The sequence below is a fragment of the Cetorhinus maximus genome, chromosome 15 (genome assembly GCF_964194155.1).
Source record: "Cetorhinus maximus chromosome 15, sCetMax3.hap1.1, whole genome shotgun sequence".
NCBI lineage: Eukaryota > Metazoa > Chordata > Chondrichthyes > Lamniformes > Cetorhinidae > Cetorhinus > Cetorhinus maximus.
The window spans coordinates 102,911,528-102,931,457 of record NC_135893.1 but is presented as its reverse complement, the minus strand read 5'-3'; the positions used below and the strand labels follow the sequence as shown (position 1 = coordinate 102,931,457).

Genomic DNA, 19,930 nt, shown 5'->3' with positions numbered 1-19,930 from the left:
CAAAGATCCCTTGATCTTTGTTGACAGTTTTCTTGGAGGTCAAGGTGTGCACCATCACTTTGCTGCTGACCGCACAATCCTACAGAGTTCACAGATTCAGCTCTTGGTTTTCTTTTCCCCTTCTTTGGAAGATCACTTTGGGTGTTGTCAGCACCCCTTAGAAATAAAGCTGTGCTTGAGAGCAGTGGCATAGAGGATCAAATGCATATCCCACCATCGAAGTAACAACTGCATGTTGCCTATTATTGAAGCCATTTTCTGAAAACCAAACTGACACACAGTTCAAAGATATCAGTGCAGAATGTTTATGTTAGAACTGTACAGTGGTACAACAATTTTGTTTAAAGATAATACTCCAGCCGTGGCTGAGTTAAAATGCATGTTAACTGCAGTATTATCATAGAGTTGTTTTACATTATCAGTGGGAAGACGTCTATTATTCAGCGTGACTGTTAATATCCATACTTAAGGATGCCGCTGCTTTTCATATCCACTTCTGTTCCTGCTGTGACAGAAGGACAACCAATCGCACTCTGGAAATTTATTACAATGTTGACTTCATCTACCTCCAGTATCTCTCGCAGCAGGGTTACGTCTTCTGTCAGTCTCAGAAATCCTCCTTGCAATAAAGTACCGCGTTGAACATATTTGGAAACAATGGATGCACTTAAGATAACTGAAAAATTGCATAGCTGGCACTTCAGGCAACGTTTCTATTCTGAAATCATGAATATGGAATGCCTGCAAGCTGCTTTAAATGAAATGTTATGAGAAATGAACAGCAATTTCCACTACAAGCATGCTTTTTTTTTTATTATATATGAAGTGTGAACTATTGAAATTGGCCCACTTTTGTGAGGTTTAAACTGTAGGGGTCTCCTGACGTTTGCTTTCATTAACTGATTCCTTCCAAATCTTAAATTCAAGTGATATGAAGATCCCTTATTCTTATAGCAGCATTAGCACCATTAGTAATATTTAGGCCTCTGACAGAATGTTTTAATGTCAGCTGTGTAATGTGCAACATTTTTCATTACTTGCTGAAAGTGCCAAGTTAGAAATTTTGCAAATAAATTAGTTTCTGAATGAAGTGGGGAAAGTGTTGTTGAGGCTGTTCTACTTTGCCAGCTGTCATGCCACATATCCTTGTCCTATTGTTTAGAGGTTCTCTTAAATTGTTCTAAATAAATTGATTATTTGGCCTGTAAATTGTTTTGTAAATTCAATGCTTTCCCTTGAAATTCACTGTGGATTACTTTGTTTCTGTTAGGGCTCACTGTGCACTGATAAATGTGTGGATTCCAACAGTGTTTCTGCGAGGACGAGCTGCTAATGCTTTTCATGTTTACCAGGTATGAATCAAAGATTCAGGCACTAACCAAAATGAAATGTTATATCTTAACTTTGTATGTTGCTTGCCAAACTTCTAAGATTTACAGAAGAATGTTCATAATGCTGCGTTTCTCCAAGGTGTCCCTTTAACATCCCCAAAAACCTCCCACCCCCCCTTTAAAAACAAAATGTTCTCTGAATCCAAAATGTTTCATCTTGTCAGTAGGAGTTGTTTGATGATAATGTATGTAAGGTAAACAATTTGGTTCATTAGGCTTTTGCTTCCACAGACCATATGTAATCTCTCCTTTCATGCATTCTGGAAGGAAAGTTATTTAAAAATGTGTCTTGCATCAGGAAAAATTGAAGGGTATTCATCCATATTCACATCTCCTTGTTCAACCTTGAGTTGCTGCTCTCCAGCTTTAGAAGCACAGGAAACAAAGTGACATCTAGAGTTTGCTAATCTTACACTATCTAGGTATTATATCCAGTTCTGTTCACAAGATTTTTCTCCAGCTCCCAATCGACGCACTAGTTAATTTTAAAAACAAAAAGCTACTGCGGATGCTGGAAATCCAAAACAAAAACAGAATTACCTGGAAAAACTCAGCAGGTCTGGCAGCATCAGTGGAGAAGAAAAGAGTTGACGTTTCGAGTCCAACATGACCCTTCAACAGAACGGGTCATGTTGGACTCGAAACGTCAACTCTTTTCTTCTCCACCGATGCTGCCAGCCCTGCTGAGTTTTTCCAGGTAATTCTGTTTTTGTGTTGTAGTTAATTTTAAACCTTTGTGCTTTAGTGCTTAGTGAAGATCTTGCTAATATCTATACAATTTATGCGAATGGGAAGTGCTCAACATATTCCAGAGTCTCCTTTTCGACATAGGTGCGGGTGGGAAATATTTGGCTGACTAGGTATAGGTTGATACATGGATTTTGTTTTGGCAACATTCAAGGACAGGCTGTGTCTCTTGTATTCCGAATTGAAGAGATCAAGAGTGGCCAGCAAACCTGGTGCAGGGTGGGCAATGACTCAGCAGTCATCTGCAAACTGTAGATCCTGTATGCCTATGACCGTCAATTTAGTTTTGGCACAGAGGTGACTGGGTTAAAGAGTTTTCCATCTACATGATATTTAATACTCACACCAGAGGACACTTGAGCTTTGATGAGGTGAATAGCCACTGTCAGGTAGATTGTAAGTAGCATTTAATCGACAGCACCTTCCAAACCCACGACTTCTACCACCTAGAAGGTCATGGGCAGCAGATGCATGGGAACACCACCACCTGCAAGTTTCCCTCCAAGCTACACACCATCTTGACTTGGAAGTATTTTGCTGTTCCTTCACTGTTTCTGGGTCAAAGTCCCGGAACTGACCTTTCTAACAGCACTGTGGGTATATATACCTATGACATACTGACTGCAGCGGTTCAAGAAGGTGGCTCACCACCGTCTTCTCAAGGCCAGTTAGGGATGGGCAATAAATGCTCATCCCAAGAATGAATAACTAAAAATAATGAATGGGGGCTATCACATAGCCTTACTTGTCCTTACTTGACCCCAGTCTGGATTTTGAAGGCACCTGTTTCACATCTCCCACTCAAGACAGTTGCAGTCATATCGTCCTGAAACAACTGCAGGATTGTGACGAAGTTTCTTGGACATCCAAATCTTTGGAGTATGATCCACAGAGTTTCGTGATTTATTTATTTTTTATTCGTTCACGGGAAGTGGGCTTCGCTGGCTGCTGCAGCCCATGTGGTGTAGGTACATCCACAGTGCTGTTAGGAAGGGAGTTCCAGGATTTTGACCCAGCAACAGTGAAGGAACGGTGAAATATTTCCAAGTCAGGATGGTGAGTGACTTGGAGGGGAACTTCCAGGTGCTGGTGTTGCCATTTATCTGCTGCCCTTGTCCTTCTAGGTGGTAGTGGTCGTGGGTTTGGAAGGTGTTGTCTAAGGAGCCTTGGTGAATTCCTGCAGTGCATCTTGTAGATGGTACACACTGCTGCTACTGTGCATCGGTGGTGGAGGGAGTGAATGTTTGTGGATGTGGTGCCAGTCAAGTGGACTTCTTTGCCCTGGATGGTGTCAAGCTTCTTGAGTGTTGTAGGAGCTGCACTTATCCAGGCAAGTGGGGAGTATTCCATCACATTCCTGACTTGTGCCTTCTGGATGGTGGACAGGTATTGAGAAGTCAGGAGGTGAGTTGCTCGTCGCACGATTCCTAGCCTCTGACCTGCTCTTATATCCACCGTATTTATATGGCTAATCCAGTTCAGTATCTGGTCATTGGTAACCCCCAGGATGTTGATAGTGGGGGATTCAGTGATAGTAATGCCATTGAACATCAAGGGGTAATGGCTGGGTTCTCTCTTGTTAGAGATGGTCATTGCCTGACACTTTTGTGGCGCGAATGTTACTTGCAACTTGTCAGCCCAAGCCTGGATATTGTCCAGGTCATGCTGCATTTAGACATGAACTGCTTCAGTATCTGAGGAGTAGCGAATGGTGCTGAACATTGTGCAATCATCAGCGAACATCCCCACTTCTGACCTAATGAAGGAAGGAAGGTCTTTGATGAAGCAGCTAAAGATGGTTGGGCCTAGGATACTACCCTGAGGAACTCCTGCAGTGATGTCCTGGAGCTGAGATGACTGACCTCCAACAACCACAACCATCTTCCTTTGTGCTCGGTATGACTCCAACCAGTGGAGAGTTTGCCCCCTGATTCCCATTGACTCCAGTTTTGCTAGGGTTCCTTGATGCCACCCTCGGTCAAATGCGGCCTTGATGGCAAGGATAGTCACTCCCACCTCGGGAGTTCAGCTCTTTTGTCCATGTTTGAACCAAGGCTGGAATGAGGTCAGGAGCTAAGTGGCCCTGGCAGAACCCAAACTGGGCATCAGTGAGCAGGTTGTTGCTAAGCAAGTGCCACTTGATAGCATTGTTGATGACCCCTTCTGTTACTTTACTGATGATGGAGAGTAGACTGATGGGGTGGTAATTGGCCGGGTTGGATTTGTCCTGCTTTTTGTGCACAGGAAGTACCTGGGCAATTTTCCACATAGCTGGGTAGATGCCAGTGTTGTAGCTGTACTGGAACAGCTTGGCTAGGGGCGCGGCAAGTTCTGGAGCACAAGTCTTCAGCACTATTGCTGGAATATTGTCAGGGTCCATAGCCTTTGCAGTATCCAGTGCCTTCATTCGTTTCTTGGCATCACATTGAGTGAATTGAATTGGCTGAAGACTGGCATCTGTCATACTGGGGACCTCTGGAGGAGGCCGAGATGGATCATCTACTCGGCACACCTGGCTGAAGATTGTTGCGAATGCGTCAGCCTTATCTTTTGCACTGATGTGCTGGGCTCCTCCATCATTGAGGATGGAGATATTTGTGGAGCCTCCTCCTCCAGTGAGTTGTTTAATTGTCCACCACCATTCACGACTGGATGTGGCAGGACTGCAGAGCTTAGATCTGATCTGTTGGTTGTGGGATCCTTAGCTCTCTCTATCGCTTGCTGCTTATGCTGTTTGGCACGCAAGTAGTCCTGTTTCATAGCTTCACCAGGTTGACACCTCATTTCTACGTATGCCTGGTGCTGCTCCTGGCATGTTCTCCTGCACTCTTCATTGAACCAGGGTTGATCCCCTGGCTTGATGGTAATGGTAGAGTGGGGGAATATGCCGGGCCATGAGGTTACAGATTGTGTTCGAGTACAATTCTGCTGCTGCTGATGGCCCACAGTGTCTCATGGATGCCCAGACTTGAGTTGCTAGATCTGCTCGAAATCTATCCCATTTAGCATGGTGGTAGGGTATCCTCAATGTGAAGCTGGGACTTCATCTCCACAATGACTGTGTGGTGGTCGCTTATACTGATACTGTCATGGACAGATACATGTGCGGCAGGCAGGTTGGTGAGGATGAGCTCAAGTATGTTTTTCCCTCTTGTTGGTTCCCTCACCACCTTCCGCAGTCCCAGTCTAGCAGCTATGTCATTTAGGACTCCTCCAGTTCAGTCAGTAGTGGTGCCACCAAGCCACTCTTGGTGATGGACATTGAAGTCCCCACCGTACTGAGTTAAATGCTTTGGCCAGGTCGATGAATGCAATGAACAGTTCCTGGTGGTGTTCTTGACATTTTCTTGGGTTTGTTAAGCAGCAAAGACCATGCCAAAGGCCCCTCTGGAAGTGTTGAGCACTTCCCATACCTTGGCAGCCACCTCTCTCCAAAGCCCGCCATTGACATAGAGATCCAAGGCCAGATCAACTGCGCCAGATCAGCCTTGTACAAAGTATGGCAGCGAGTGTTTGACAACAAAGACTTCCACAAGTCAACAAAAGTCCTAATCTACACTCGTCTACTGCAGTAGGAGCTGAACTGTGTATCAGTGACACATAAGAGCACTTATGCCCTTATGTGGGGGATGCCTCTGTTGCATCCTCCGGATTCAGTTGGAGGGGTGTTGAACAGAAGCTAATGTCTATCTTGAAGCCAGCTACAGAAGCATTCAGGTAAAACTCCTGCAAAGTCAACTTCGATGGACTGGACATTGTGTCCAGATGGCCAAAAACCGTCTCCCCATCAGGCCCTATTTACTCAACTCTCAAATGCCCAGCATTCCAGGGAAGGACAAATAAAGCACTTAAAGACCCTGAAGCTCTCCTTGAAGTGCGACAGCATTGACATTAATGACTGGGAGAAGCTTGATACCAAACATTCAAATTGGTGACAATTTGTCCATCAAGCTGCATCATGTTTTGAGTCCAAACACCTTAATGATGAGGCAGAGCAGCGGTGGAGAAGGAAAGAAAACATATCCTGCACTACAGATCCTTCTATTTCGTGGGATATCCTGCCCCGTGTGCCCAAAGATCTATGGTTTGAGAATCCGATTGTTCAGTCACTTGAAGACCCATGGCAGAAACTTGCGACTCTGAGTCGTCATCATCATCGAATTGAGGGACAGCCGACAATGACAATTTATGCTAATAGCATCTTTCAGGACTTGAATCAGATTGAAACAAGTTCACCACTGTGAATCTGTGCTATAAATTAGAGCTCAGAGGTCTGGGAATCATCTCAGTGCCTCTTTTCTGAGCTTTGTCCAATACACCAACGTTCTTTTTATAGAATTATATAAATTTTAATATTGAAGCATGTCATTCAGCCCATTTTATCACTGTTAGTGCTGGCTTTTGGTGTGACCCACATCAATCCAATTTCTCTGCACCTTTTAATATTATTCATTGAATATTTATCTATTGCTCTTGCGCATTTCAGCATTTGTGTTCACTGAAAAGGATTATATATGTGTTTTTTTTTTAAATTGTGAACTCTTAAATGGTTAAATCTTCCTTGTTACAGCCATCGACATGAGGAGCGAATGGATATTTTAATGAGCCAACTGTCCTCACTGTTTACCACGATGACAGGCACCATAAATAATCTCTCTTCAGACTGGCAGTCGAGTGTACACTTGAGACAGTAATCTCAGGTGAACAACGGGGAGTAGTCTGCTGAGAATATAATTGGCCAATATTCTCAACGTGGTCTCACCTATATTATGTAGAAAATTGCAAAAGTTGTTTTAAGTTAAAATGAAATACCTTTGTCATGGATCCTAATATTTGATTTGTTTTGTTGATGACCATTTCACGTTATCTAGTGTGAATGATAGATAATTACGCACAAATCCTTTGACGATTCTATCTTTGTAAATGGATGTTTCTGTGGACCATACCATTTTGATTTAATTTTGTTGTTTTCATTTTTTTTGGTTTTTTTTAAATCCCAGAGAGTGGTGAGCCTGTGGAATTCGTTACCACAGAAAGTAGTTGAGACCAAAACATTGTATGCTTTCAAGAAGGTGTTAGATATAGCTCTTGGGGCGAAAGGGATCAAAGGATATGGGGAGAAAGCGGGAGCAGGCTATTGAGTTGGATGATCAGCCATGATCATAATGAATGGCGGAGCAGGCTCGAAGGGCCGAATGGCCTACTCCTGCTCCTAGTTTCTATGTTTCTATTTTGATGGGCAATTCCCCCATGATCAATTACTGATGCCCCCTCCTTGAGGGGAGACACCTTCTGTATTCTGATGGCGTTCACACAATCCCTCTGGCCGTTTTTTAAAAATAGGGTTATTTGTTCATGTGCAAGTTGCAATTTTATGGAAGAGAAATTTGACTCTTTGCAGTCCTCATGGCCAGTCACGTGTAACTTCAGCTCTGTCAAATGTTTTAATGACATGACCTGGTGACTGTCCCATTGATTTTGACTCAGAGGATTGCAGAGAAGGCTGAAGCCTTGACTCTCTACTCATTCACATACCCCACTTCCCTGAATGAGAGAATGAAAAATTTATCAAGGGATGCTGACCAATATTAACCAAAAACTCAATTGCCTGAACTACCTCACCCTGTTGGCTGGAGGAGGATATTGTACAAATGTGAATTTGGAGAAAAGAATCAATACTGGAAGTAATTACGAAAATGTTAATTTGGGAAATCTTTAATTATTTTCTTGGGTTCACTTTGCTGCGCCCATGTCATCAGCAAAGCCTTGCAGATGCCTCGATGGAATTTTGTGTTCATTAATTTCAATAGATAAAAAAAATCATAGAGAGAACACTTGAAATCTACTGATAAGCTGCACAGCTTACATAAATGTTCAATTTTCCTCAATGACAAGTCCCCAGGACCTGACGGCCTACATCCCAGGGTCTTAAAAGAAGTGGCAGCAGAGATAGTGGATGCATTGGCTATGATATTCCAAAATTCCCTGGATTCTGGAAAGGTTCCAGTAGATTGGAAAAATGCTAATATAACACCCTTATTCAAAAAGGTGGAGAGGCAGAAAGTCGGAAACTATAGACCAGTTAGTTTAACGTCTGTCGTTGGGAAATTATTGAAATCCATTATTAAGGAAGTGGTAATAGGGCATTTGGAAAGTCAAAATGCAATCCATCAGAGTCAGCATGGTTTTATGAAGAGTAAATCGTGTTTGACTAATTTGCTAGAGTTCTTTGAAGATGTGACAAGCAAAGTGGATAATGGGGATCCTGTAGATGTAGTATATCTGGACTTCCAGAAGGCCTTTGATAAGATGCCGTACAAAAGATTAATACATAAGATAAGATCACACGGAGTTAGGGGTAATATATTAGCTTGGGTAGAGGATTGGCTAACCAGCAGAAAGCAGAGAGTCGGGATAAATAGGTCTTTTTCTGGATGGCAAGCTGTAACTAGTGGGGTGCCACAGGGTTCGGTCCTTGGGCCACAACTATTTACAATCTATATTAATGATTGGATTCAGGGATAGAAGGTACTATAGCTAAATTTGCAGATGACACCGAAATAGGTGGGAAAGTAAGTTGCAATGAAGAAATAAGAAATTTAAAAATGGTTATGGACAGGTTAGGTGAATGGGCCAAAATTTGGCAGATGGAGTTTAATGTGGATAAGTATGAGGTTATCCATTTTGGTCAGAAGAATAAAAAGGTGACTTATTATTTAAATGGAGAGAAACTTCAGAATGCTTCAATGCAGAGGGATCTGGGTGTCCTCGTGCATGAATCACTGAAAGCTAGTATGCAAGTACAGCAGGTAATAAGGAAAGCAAATGGAATTTTGGCATTTATTGCTAAAGGAATAGAGTATAAAAATAGGGAAGTGTTGTTGCAACTGTACAAGGCATTGGTGAGACTGCACCTGGAGTACTGTGCACAGTTTTGGTCCCCTTACTTGAGGAAGGATGTTGCTGCATTGGAGGCAGTTCAGAAGAGGTTCACTAGATTGATTCCAGAGATGCGGGGCTTGTCTTGTGAGGAGAGATTGAACAGTTTAGGTCCATACTCGCTAGAGTTTAGAAGGATGTGAGGAGATCAATTGAGGTATATAAGATGCTAAAGGGGATAGACAAAGTTGACGTGGAGCGGATGTTTCCCCTTGTGGGGCATTCTAGAATGAGCGGCCATAGTTTTAGGCTAAGGGGTGGTAGATTTAAATCAGAGATGAGGAGGAATTACTTTTCTCAAAGGGTTGTGAATCTGTGGAATTCACTACCTCGGAGTGCAGTGGATGCCAGGACGCTGAATAAATTTAAGGGGGAGATAGACAAATTTTTAATTAGTAACGGGTTGAAAGGTTATGGGGAGAGGGCGGGAAATTGGAGTTGAGGCCAAAACAAGATCAGCCATGATCGTATTGAATGGTGGGGCAAGCTCGAGGGGCTGAATTGCCTACTCCTGCTCCTAGTTCTTATGGACATGCCCAGCTGTAGTTTTATGTAAAAGATTATTTTGCTTAAAGACATGTAACACCCACTTTTTTGAATAAAGAGGTTCTTTTCTGGGGCGAATTCTTCAACTGGCATTATTGAGCACTCCTGTTTCTGCCAGGCTTTGTAAAATAAAGAGTTGGTTAGAAATTATGAGCTTTACTTAATTTAAAGTGCAACAAGGTTCCCATATTTAGGATTAGATTTAGCTCTCAGATCTGTGATGCGGACCATTGGCATGTTTACATGTGAGTCATGGAATATTTTTAAGACAGAGGTCGATAGATTCTTGGTAAGCGAGGGGGTGATAGGTTACTGGGGGTAGGTGGGATGCAGATCTCAGGTTACTATCAGATCAGCCATGACCTTATTAAATGGCGGAGCAAGCTCGAGGGGCTCAATGGCCTACTCCTTGTTTGATAGAGTTGTAACGTCCAGTCACGTTCTGTAATTTAGTTGTTTCAATCATTTAATGCACGCATCTTTGAGATCCCTTGTTCTTGAAGAGTAACTGGGGAGGGTGAGGCTGTAAACCTATATTAGAGCAGCCGGCATCCATATGAGGAGGGACACTAATGATCAATAAGAATACAATAGATTGCCAGTTTTATACTGAGGAAACTCGGGTGCACCTGGGAGCACACAATTCAGCATGCCTATTCCTGAAGACCAGAATTTTGTGCTCTTCAATTTTTTTAAATGATTGTACAACAACTACTTGGATTTATATCATTGTTAAATGATAGCACGGAACTATTTTATTTCCAATGGAAGAAAATTACCTTTTCAAAAAAGCAAATTGGGGAAGGAAACATTGTCGGCACTAATACTGATGAGTGTCTAATTTGTCTGCTTGGCATTGTTCTATCTATCCATTATTTTAATGAATGGGTGTTGACTCATTTATGGATTATTAAAAATCCTGTAATAAAAACAGAAAATGCTGGAAATACGCAGCAGGTGTGACAGCATCTGTGGAAAGAGAATCAAAGTTAATGGGCTGGATTTAGTCCTAGTTTCGCGGCACCCGCTGGCGGGGCCAGATGCCGGTGGTGATCTGGTGGGAGTCCACGGTAGTCAGCTGAACTCGATTACGGGTCGGCAAGATTAGGAATGCGGGTGACGTGGACTTGCTGTCGGATCACATGTCCGGGATTGGATCTGACATCGGGGGTCCGCATCACCTCTTGGCTGTGCATGAGGTGGGCCGTGTTTAAAGGACAGTCAGCCCTGTGTTAGAGTTGGAACTTATCTTGTGAGCTTTTTAAGAAAATTCTGCTGTTTAAATCTCCAGCAGCTGAATTTCTGTTGCTTCAGCACAAAAAAGATGTTCCAAAGTCCAGGGGGAAGATTCCTCTGCTGGCACACAGGATCATTCAGTGGCTTCCACAGGTTCGTTTGTGGTCCGAGATGTCTCAGTCCATCCAGCTCATCTCTTCCAGTGCTTGAGGATGCAGGAGGACAGGGCGGATGATTCCCGTGCTGCCATTACCTCCCTTTCCTTGCAGGCAGCCACCTCACTGCCTGCCCCTTAGGGACTCAGATCTGTGATGCCACTTTAAGGGATGGCCCATCTGCACTGCAGTCAGACGCTTTCCCCTTTGAATTATGGGCCCAGTACTTCTGGGCTCTGAATTTCCTGCCTGAGCCTCTGCCCCTCGGAGTATCAGCTCAGCAAGGTTTTGCACAGAGAAAACTTCTTCAAGGTCCACCCAGTGCCCAATGACTCTCACTGAGTCAACAAAGCCACATAAGTCACAGCTTTCACTGGGCGGGTTATTGAAGGCGCAAGAGACATGCGAGTTTCACTAAATCGGGGAGGTAGGATTAAATTGTGTCAGATTACATTTGATTAATATACAAGTGGGCAGTTAAGCATATCAGCAAATTCCCAACTGCTGACAGGCAAGTTGACCATTTTATTATCTTCCTGCCACTGACTGATCACTTGTAGTTTTCCCAGCACTGTGAGCTGTACGCGCGGCCTCCCACACAATTCTCCGTGCCTGCCCGCCATCTTGTCCACTGCAGCGGACTCCATAAAATCCAACCCCATGTTTCAGGCCGATGACCTTTCATTAAAACCAGCGATAACTGTATTTTTGCTTTTGTATTAAAAATCCTGTGTTGTGTACACAATTCCTGTCCACAAATTTAATTTCCTATTTTAATGATTTTGTTGCTCTCTTTTATGGAAGTGTTTGTAACCATGATAAATTGCGAAGCCAGCTGTCATAACGCAGTTGCAAACTCCAGAGATTAGTGATAATTTTAAGCTCGCCCACTGGGTGGATTTGGGTTGGATTTCCATTTTACATTCCGGTCGATTTTAACCCTCTATTAGCTAAGTTTCTAAAGTCCCTATTATATTTTTTAAAAATGATCGATCATGTGGAATGCCGTAGAACTACAACAAGTTGTATTTATATTGCACCTTTAATGTAATAAAATATCCCAAGGGGCTTCACAGAGGCCTTAAAATAAAATATGACATGGCAAATTTACTTGTTTAACACCTGTAATTGTTGCACTTTGTATGATTAATGCTTTTATTTCAGATTTAAAATATTTCTAAGCCCCCCCAGTGTTTTATGTAAAAGAAAAACTTTTACAGAATTATTGCTTTTACATTTTTACCCATCCCAATACTGATTAATTTCCTGAATTGCAAGGGCCTTGAAATTCTAATTTCATTAAAAAATGCTGTGTGGGATTCACGCATTCCAGGGGCTTAATTCAAGTGAAACATCGGCTATGCAGTTGACATGACACATGACATTGGTCAATGATTCAAGCCCCACAGGTCCTTGCAATACCAGTTTGAAAAATCAACCATGGTCTTTTCTTTTGTTTAAGGATTTCAAAAAGTACAACATATGTTTAGTTTTGGTTATGCTAAATATTTGTCAACAATTGTTACATTGCCCTGGAATAAATTGCAGTGTCCTTTAAAGGGGATTCTCAGCCTGGAGTTGCAGGGATGCCATCAAGCAGCCGAAGCAGCCAATCGCATTAAAGGATTCAAACAGACAGCCAACCAGGAAATGAAAAGCACTAAATTCAAATAATTTTAGAAACATTTTACAAAAAGCAAAACAAAAATTGGGGCATACACATGGGGTGTGAAGGTAGAAGCTGAAATACCAGGGGGAGGTGATGGCGTAGTGGTATTGTCGCTGGACTAGTAATCCAGAGACCGAGCAGAATGCTCTGGGGAGCTGGGTTCAAATCCTGCTATGTCAGATGGTGGAATTAGAAATCAATAAAAATCTAGATATAAAAGTTGTCTAATGCCTTTTAGGGAAGGAACTCAGTCGTCCTTACCTGGTCTGGTCTACACGTGACTCCAGACCCACAGCAATGTGGTTGACTCTTAAATGCCCTCTGAAATGGCCTAGCAAGCCATTCAGTTGTAGCACAAAAAAGGAGCATCGACCGAGGCACTGGAAATGACAACGGCAATCTCAGGCCTGTCAACCCTGCAAAGTTGTCCTTACTAACACTTGGTGTCAAAACTTGGGAGAGCTGTCTCACAGACAAGTCAAGCAACAGCCTGACATAGTCATCCTCATGGAATCATACCTTACAGATAATGTCCCAAACACCACCTCACCATCCCTGGGCCAGGCCCAGCAGAGGTGGCGGCACAGTGGTATACAGTCAGGAGGGAGTTGCTGTGGGAGTCCTCAACATCGATTCTGGACCCCATGACGTCTAATGGCATCTGGTCAAACATGGGCAAGGAAATCTCCTGATTACCACATACCTCAACTGATGAATCAGTGCTCCTCCATGTTAAACACCACTTGGGAGGCAAGGGAATGTACTCTGGGTGTGGGACTTCAATTTCCAACACCAAGAGTGGCTCGGTAGCACCACTACTGACCAAGCTGGCTGAGTCCTAAATGACATAGCTGCTAAGCTGGTTCTGCAGCAGGTGGTGAAGGAACCAATAAGAGGAAAAAACATACTTGACCTCATCCTTACCAACCTGCCTGCCGCAGATCCATCTGTCCATGATAGTATCGGTAGGAGTGACCACCGCACAGTCATTGTGGAGACGAAGTCCCACCTTCACATTGAGGATACATCGTGTTGTGTGGCACTACCACTGTGCTAAATGGATTTTGAACACACCTAGCAACTCAAGACTGGACATCCATGAGGCATTGTGGGCTATCAGCAGCAGCAGAATTGTATACAACCACAATCTGTAACATCATGACCTGGCATATCCCCCACTCAACCATTACCATCAAGCCTGGTTCAATGATGAGTGCAGGAGGGCATGGCAGGGGTAGCACCAAGCATACCTAAAAATGAGGTGTCAACCTGATGAAGCTATAACACAGGACTACTTGCGTGCCAAACAGCATAAGCAACTAGTGATAGACAGAGCTGAGCGATCCCACCACCAATGTGGATGATCCATCTCAGCCTCCTCCAGAGGTCCCCAGCATCGCAGATGCCAGTTTTCAGCCAATTCGATTGACTCCACGTGATATAAAGAAACAGCTGATTGCACTGGATAGTGCAAAGGCTGCGGGCCCTGACAATATTCCAGCAATAGTACTGAAACCCTGTGCTCCAAAACTTGCCGTGCCCCTAGCCAAGCTGTTCCAGTACAACTACAACGCTGGCATCTACCTGGCTTTGTGGAAAATTCCCCAGGTATGTCCTGCACTCAAAACAGGACAAATCCAAACCAGCCAATTACTGCCCCATCAGTCTACTCTCCATCATCAGTAAAGTAATGGAAGGGGTCATCAACAGTGCTATGAAGCGGCACTTGCTTAGCAATAACCTGCTCACAGTTTGGGTTCCGCCAGGACCACTCAGTCCCTGACCTTATTACAGCCCTGGTTCAAACATGGACAAAAGAGCTGAACTCGTGAGGTGAGAGTGACTGTCCTTGACATCAAGACCACACTTGACCGAGTGTGGCCTCAAGGAGCCGAGCAAAACTGGTGTCCATGGGAATGAGGAGGAAAACTCTCCACTGGTTGGAGTCATACTTAGCACAAAGGAAGATGGTTATGGTTGTTGTTAGTTATCTCAGCTCGAGGACATCTCTGCAGGAGTTCCTCAGGGTAGTGTCCTCGGCCCAACCATCTTCAGCTGCTTTATCAATGACATTCCCTTCCATCATAAGGTCAGAAGTGGGGATGTTCGCTAATGATTGCACAATATTCAGCACCATTCGCGATTCCTCATATACTGAAGCAGTCCATGTCCAAATGCAGCAAGACCTGGACAATATCCCAGCTTGGGCTGACAAGTGGCAAGTAACATTCACGCCACACAAGTGTCAGGCAATGACCATCTCCAACAAAAGAGAATCCAACCATCGCCCTTTGATGATCAATGGCACTACCATCCCCCACTATCAACATCTTGGGGGTTACCATTCACCAGAAACTGAACTGGACTCGCCATATAAATACTGTGGCTACAAGAGCAGGTCAGAGGCTGGGAATTGTGCGACAAACAACCCACCTCCTGACTCCCCAAAGCCTGTCCACCATCGAGAAGGTAGAAGTCAGGAGTGTGATGGAATACTCCCCACTCGCCTGGATGAGTGCAGCTCCCACAACACTCAAGCAGCTTGACCCTGTCCAGGACAAAGCAGCCCCTTGATTGGCACCACATCCACAAACATTTACTCCCTCCACCACTAACGCACAGTAGCAGCAGTGTGTACCATCTACAAGATGCAGGAATTCACCAAGGTTCTTTCGACAGCACTTTCCAAACCCATGACCACTACCATCTAGAAGGACAAGGGCAGCAGATAGATGGGAACACCATCACCTGGAAGTTCCCCTCCAAGTCACTCACCATCCTGACTTGGAAATATATCGTCGTTCCTTCACTATCACTGGGTTAAAATCCTGGAACTCCCTCCCTAACAGCACTGTGGGTGTACCTACACCACATGACTGCAGCGGTTCAAGAAGGCAGCTCACCACCACCTTCTCAAGGGCAACTAGGGATCGGCAACAAATGCTGGCCCAGCCAGTGAAGACCACAACCCATGAATGAAAAAAAAAATCATTAAAAAACTTCTTTAAAAGCTATTTAAAAAGTAACTTTAAAAAAAATCTAGCACTTAATTTTAATGGGACATTTAGCAGTAATCCAGAAATATAAAATTATTTTTTCAGGTCCTGACATGTTGTTCAGCAATAGTTTTTGCTCAGAATTCCATTAAAAACGTTCATTGAATAAGCTGTGATATTTATTGGGCTTTCCAAGTTATGTATGAGCATACCTGAAGTGATTTCAAAGATTCCTGGCATTGGATTGGGTGGGGGGGAGGGAGGGGTGCAGGATGTCCACTGTGCAGCCTGGGGAGTATCAGGAAGTGACAGAATGCAATTTAAGAATTCTTGCATTAACTTGTGCTTGCGCTAGATCCTGACGTCACAGTCATTTTCAGAGGGATGACAACAGTGACCACCGACAGTTTGCCATCAAAACCCCCTGAAAAATCCGGGCCATTATATCTAGATTAATGTACTCCTCTGTCAGTAAGCCAAATGTATGAAATATCCATTTTGTGGTGACTAATTTTGTTGCAGGTAATAGATCATTTTTGATGATCATTCCTTGTTTGGCAAACGATTCTATTTTCAGAATGTTTTAGAATGAACAGTTGATAAAGGAATAATCAAATGGTCATTAGTTGATTCCTTACGTTCTGATTCAAGGGCTCCGTGATGTTCAGGAAACTGATAATTTTAAGGGTATTAAGTCTTATCAGAACTTAGCTGATGTCCATAGTTTCATATGTAAGCATACTTTGAATAAAGATCATCACCCTAGACCTTGCTTCCATTTCAAATAACACATGGCACCAATTTTTCCAAAGTTCACCACATGACTCAAGTACACTGTGCAGTTCTGTCTCTTCACCCTCACCCAATCTAATTTACACTGTAGATCATTATAAGACTCAGAGCTGCTCAGCAGTGCAACAACACATTACGGACCTTTTTGAGTGTTGACTAAAACGTGCAGCAACCATATGTAAGCAGCATCTGTCGAAAAAAGCCCATTTTAGTGAAGAAGAGATGGAATTGGAAAAGGCAACATATTTGTTTTTTCAGACTCTAGGCTCTGGAGAAATGTGTTGTACTAAGTTTGGATTCAGTGATTAATGTTGAAGTCTGTGGTGTTCAGTTACTGCCTCATGCTATAGGATTAGAATAGAGGTTTTACTTTATTTGGGTATAATAAATAATGCTAAAGTGTAGGGCTGACTTATAATGTGATATGGTTCGATAATTCTGTGTAAAATTCAATGAGCTTAGTTACCTTTTGAGATAGCTGCTCCCAAACAAAACTAACTATAATTCTTCCTCTAATTCTTATTTTGTGAATTATTAGGTGTTGCTTCCTGTGTGTGGGGAAGTTTCCATTTTTGGTGTATTTTGCTATAGTTCACTGTACGTTTGCAGGATTACCTCTGAAGTTTGGGTGCAATCACATGAATTGTGCTATATGGTATCTCACACCTTTGTGATATAGATTCCCCACCCCCAATTCTTCCACCAGCCAAATGTTTTCCAAACAGTTTGTTCTTTTGTAAATGGCTCGAGAACAGTTTCCATTTGCCGACCAATCTGCAGTGAACTGAGTCCTCTATCTTTATTTTCTGCCATCTGTGATTGGCCAAGGTTGAACAATTAAGTCAGATCATGATATGATGTTCACTGGAGAATGTGTAGTATACTCACTTCACCTCCCATTGCCTCAAACTACAGAAAATAGCACATCACTATTTATAGGCTGAATTTTTAAAAAAAAGTAAACCTATACATAGAAATAAAAGCCATAGGCAAGAACTTGTGCAGCAAAATATTTAATAAGAGAACTGGGAGCAGTCCACTCTCATTCGTTGTCACAGTGGTCTGAGTGGGGCCATTGGCGCTGTCTTGCTTCTTCTCTGGTTTTCTTTAAGCCTCCATGTCTCAATGTTATCCATCCATCCTGATTTTTCTTCTGTTTTTAACCCTCCATTTCTCCTTCAGTTGTTGCCAGGACAAGGCTGTCAGGTCTTCATTTCCAATGTCTGTACTTGGCTATCTTCCTCTCTTTAACTGTACTTAGCAATCATTTTGATTCCTGAACTTCTACTCACTCATTTGTCTTTCTGTCCATCCAGCTGATTCTGAGCATAGCCTCTGCCGTACCCACATTTCTAAAGCTGTTCTCCTGCTCTCATCTTCTTTCTTCAGAATCCGACTCTCACACCTGTAGAGTGCAATACTCCACACTGGTGGCTGTACAAGATTTTTTTTTCAGCTTCCTGTCAATGCTTTTGGACTTCAAGATGTTACTTAAGTCATTGGTGACACCTCTTGGCATAGCAGTCCACATAGGGAAATATACCTTTTTCTTTACAGCCTCAGAACATAACTGTTAATTGGGCCAAATTACCAGGGTGTTTCCCTTTCTTTGGTATTTAATGTTTCAGTAGCAATAACTTGAATTTGCAACCACGACCACTACCACATAGAAGGACAAGAGCAGCAGATAGATGGGAACCACCACCACCTGGAAGTTCCCCACCTGACTTGGAAATATATCGCCGTTCCTTCACTGTCGCTGGGTCAAAATCCTGGAACTCCCTTACGGCGCTGTGGGTGTACCTACACCACATGGATGGCAGCGGTTCAAGAAGGCAGCTCACTACCACCTACAAGGGCAATTAGGGATGGGCAATAAATGCTGGCCCAGCCAGTGAAGCCCACATCCCATGAATGAATCAAAAAAAAACCTTTAATATAATGAAATATTTGAGCAAGGTATAGGATCCCAAAAGAGAAAGGAAGAAATTGGCAGGAGTGACTAAAAAAATGGTTAAAGAGATGGGTTTTAAAAAGGTGTTTAAAGATGGGGAGAGAGGTGGCAAGATTTAGGGAGGGATTATCCCCAGGGGATCGGACCACAGTTCCTGATGGCATTTGAGAAGTGCTATAGAACTGGAGGAACTAGCAGAAGTTGGGAAGGGAAAGACTGTGGAGGATCATGGAGAATTTTAAATCTGATGGGTTGGGATCCAACAAAGGGATGGGAATGGAAATGATGGAAATTAGTTTAAGACAGAAGTAGTGAGTTTTGGATGTTTGGAGATTATGGAGGAAGGAGAATGAGAAACTAGCCTAAGGTGCTGGAACAGTTGAGTCTGAAAGTGCCAAAGGCATGTAAAAGGAATTCACTGGCAGAGGGTTGTTAGGTACAACCCAAAACCCTCTATTGTATCCTGTACCAAGATCAAGAGTTGAATAGGAAGGGATTGATGGAGAAAGATGTAGGTCTCATCAAAGTGATTATTTTGAAAGAGTGAGGGTAAGCTGTAATAAAAATATACAGAAGTGTACAATTAGAATGAGTAGGTAACAGGAGAGGTTGGGGCTGAGGGCAAGTGGAAGAAAAAGTGATAGGCAATTAACCAGGTGATTCTGATTGTAGAAATAAAGAACCCCTGAGCCCTTTGTACCTGGTGTGTGAGAGGAAGAGAGTGTGTCAGGGAGATAAACATAGAAGAAGATGTTTAATCAAGGGAGAAAAGGGCATACGGTTGATCTTTTTCCTCAAGGAGACAGGGAATAGTAAGTACCTTTCAATGTGGAAATCAAAGCATGCAGAGTTTGGTATGACTGAGCCAGAATTGACAATTAATGAGTAGGCCTGTTGTGTGCCAGGCACACTCGAGTTTGAACCCCCGTGTTTTGAGTGAACCGAGGTGGGGCTGGAAAGCATTGTTTGAGGCAGTGATAAGACAGCAGTCCAGTAAAATGAAATAAGGAGAGGTGTCAAGGAAGGGTCATGAGGAATCGAAATGTCAACTCTTCTCCGCCGATGCTGCCAGACCTGCTGAGTTTTTCCAGGTAATTCTGTTTTTGTCAAGGTAAGATGTTACGTGTAGAATGCATTAGCTCCAGAGTCTCCTGTCTTACACAGCTTAATCCCTTTGAATGCAGCTCTATCATTCATGATCAAAGGCACAATGCTGCGAACACGAGTACATGAAACGCTAATAAAAGGTTAAACACCCATCCTGTAGGTCTCAAACACAAAAGAAAAACTTGCATTTATATTGCCCTTCTCACGACCACCAGACATCTCATATCACTCTACACCCAATGAAGTACTTTCGAATTGTAGTCACTGTTGTGATATAGAAAATGCAGCAGCCAATTTGCAGACAGCAAGCTCCCACAAATAGCAATGTGGGAAGGATAACCTGTTTTTGTAATGTTGATTGAGGGGTAAATATTGGCCAGAATATTGAGGGTAACTCC

At 43.1% G+C, this 19,930-nt stretch overlaps 1 protein-coding gene across 2 annotated transcripts in view; it reads left to right on the top strand.

Annotated features, from left to right (window-relative positions):
- The window catches only part of snx29 (sorting nexin 29), a 504,385-nt gene that overhangs the window by 350,068 nt on the left and 134,387 nt on the right, over nucleotides 1-19,930 (top strand). For both annotated transcript variants that reach the window (XM_078559132.1, XM_078559133.1), the window contains exon 18: nucleotides 1,271-1,352. In XM_078559132.1, the coding sequence (XP_078415258.1) occupies nucleotides 1,271-1,352 (82 nt within the window). The remainder of the gene's footprint in view (nucleotides 1-1,270; nucleotides 1,353-19,930) is intronic.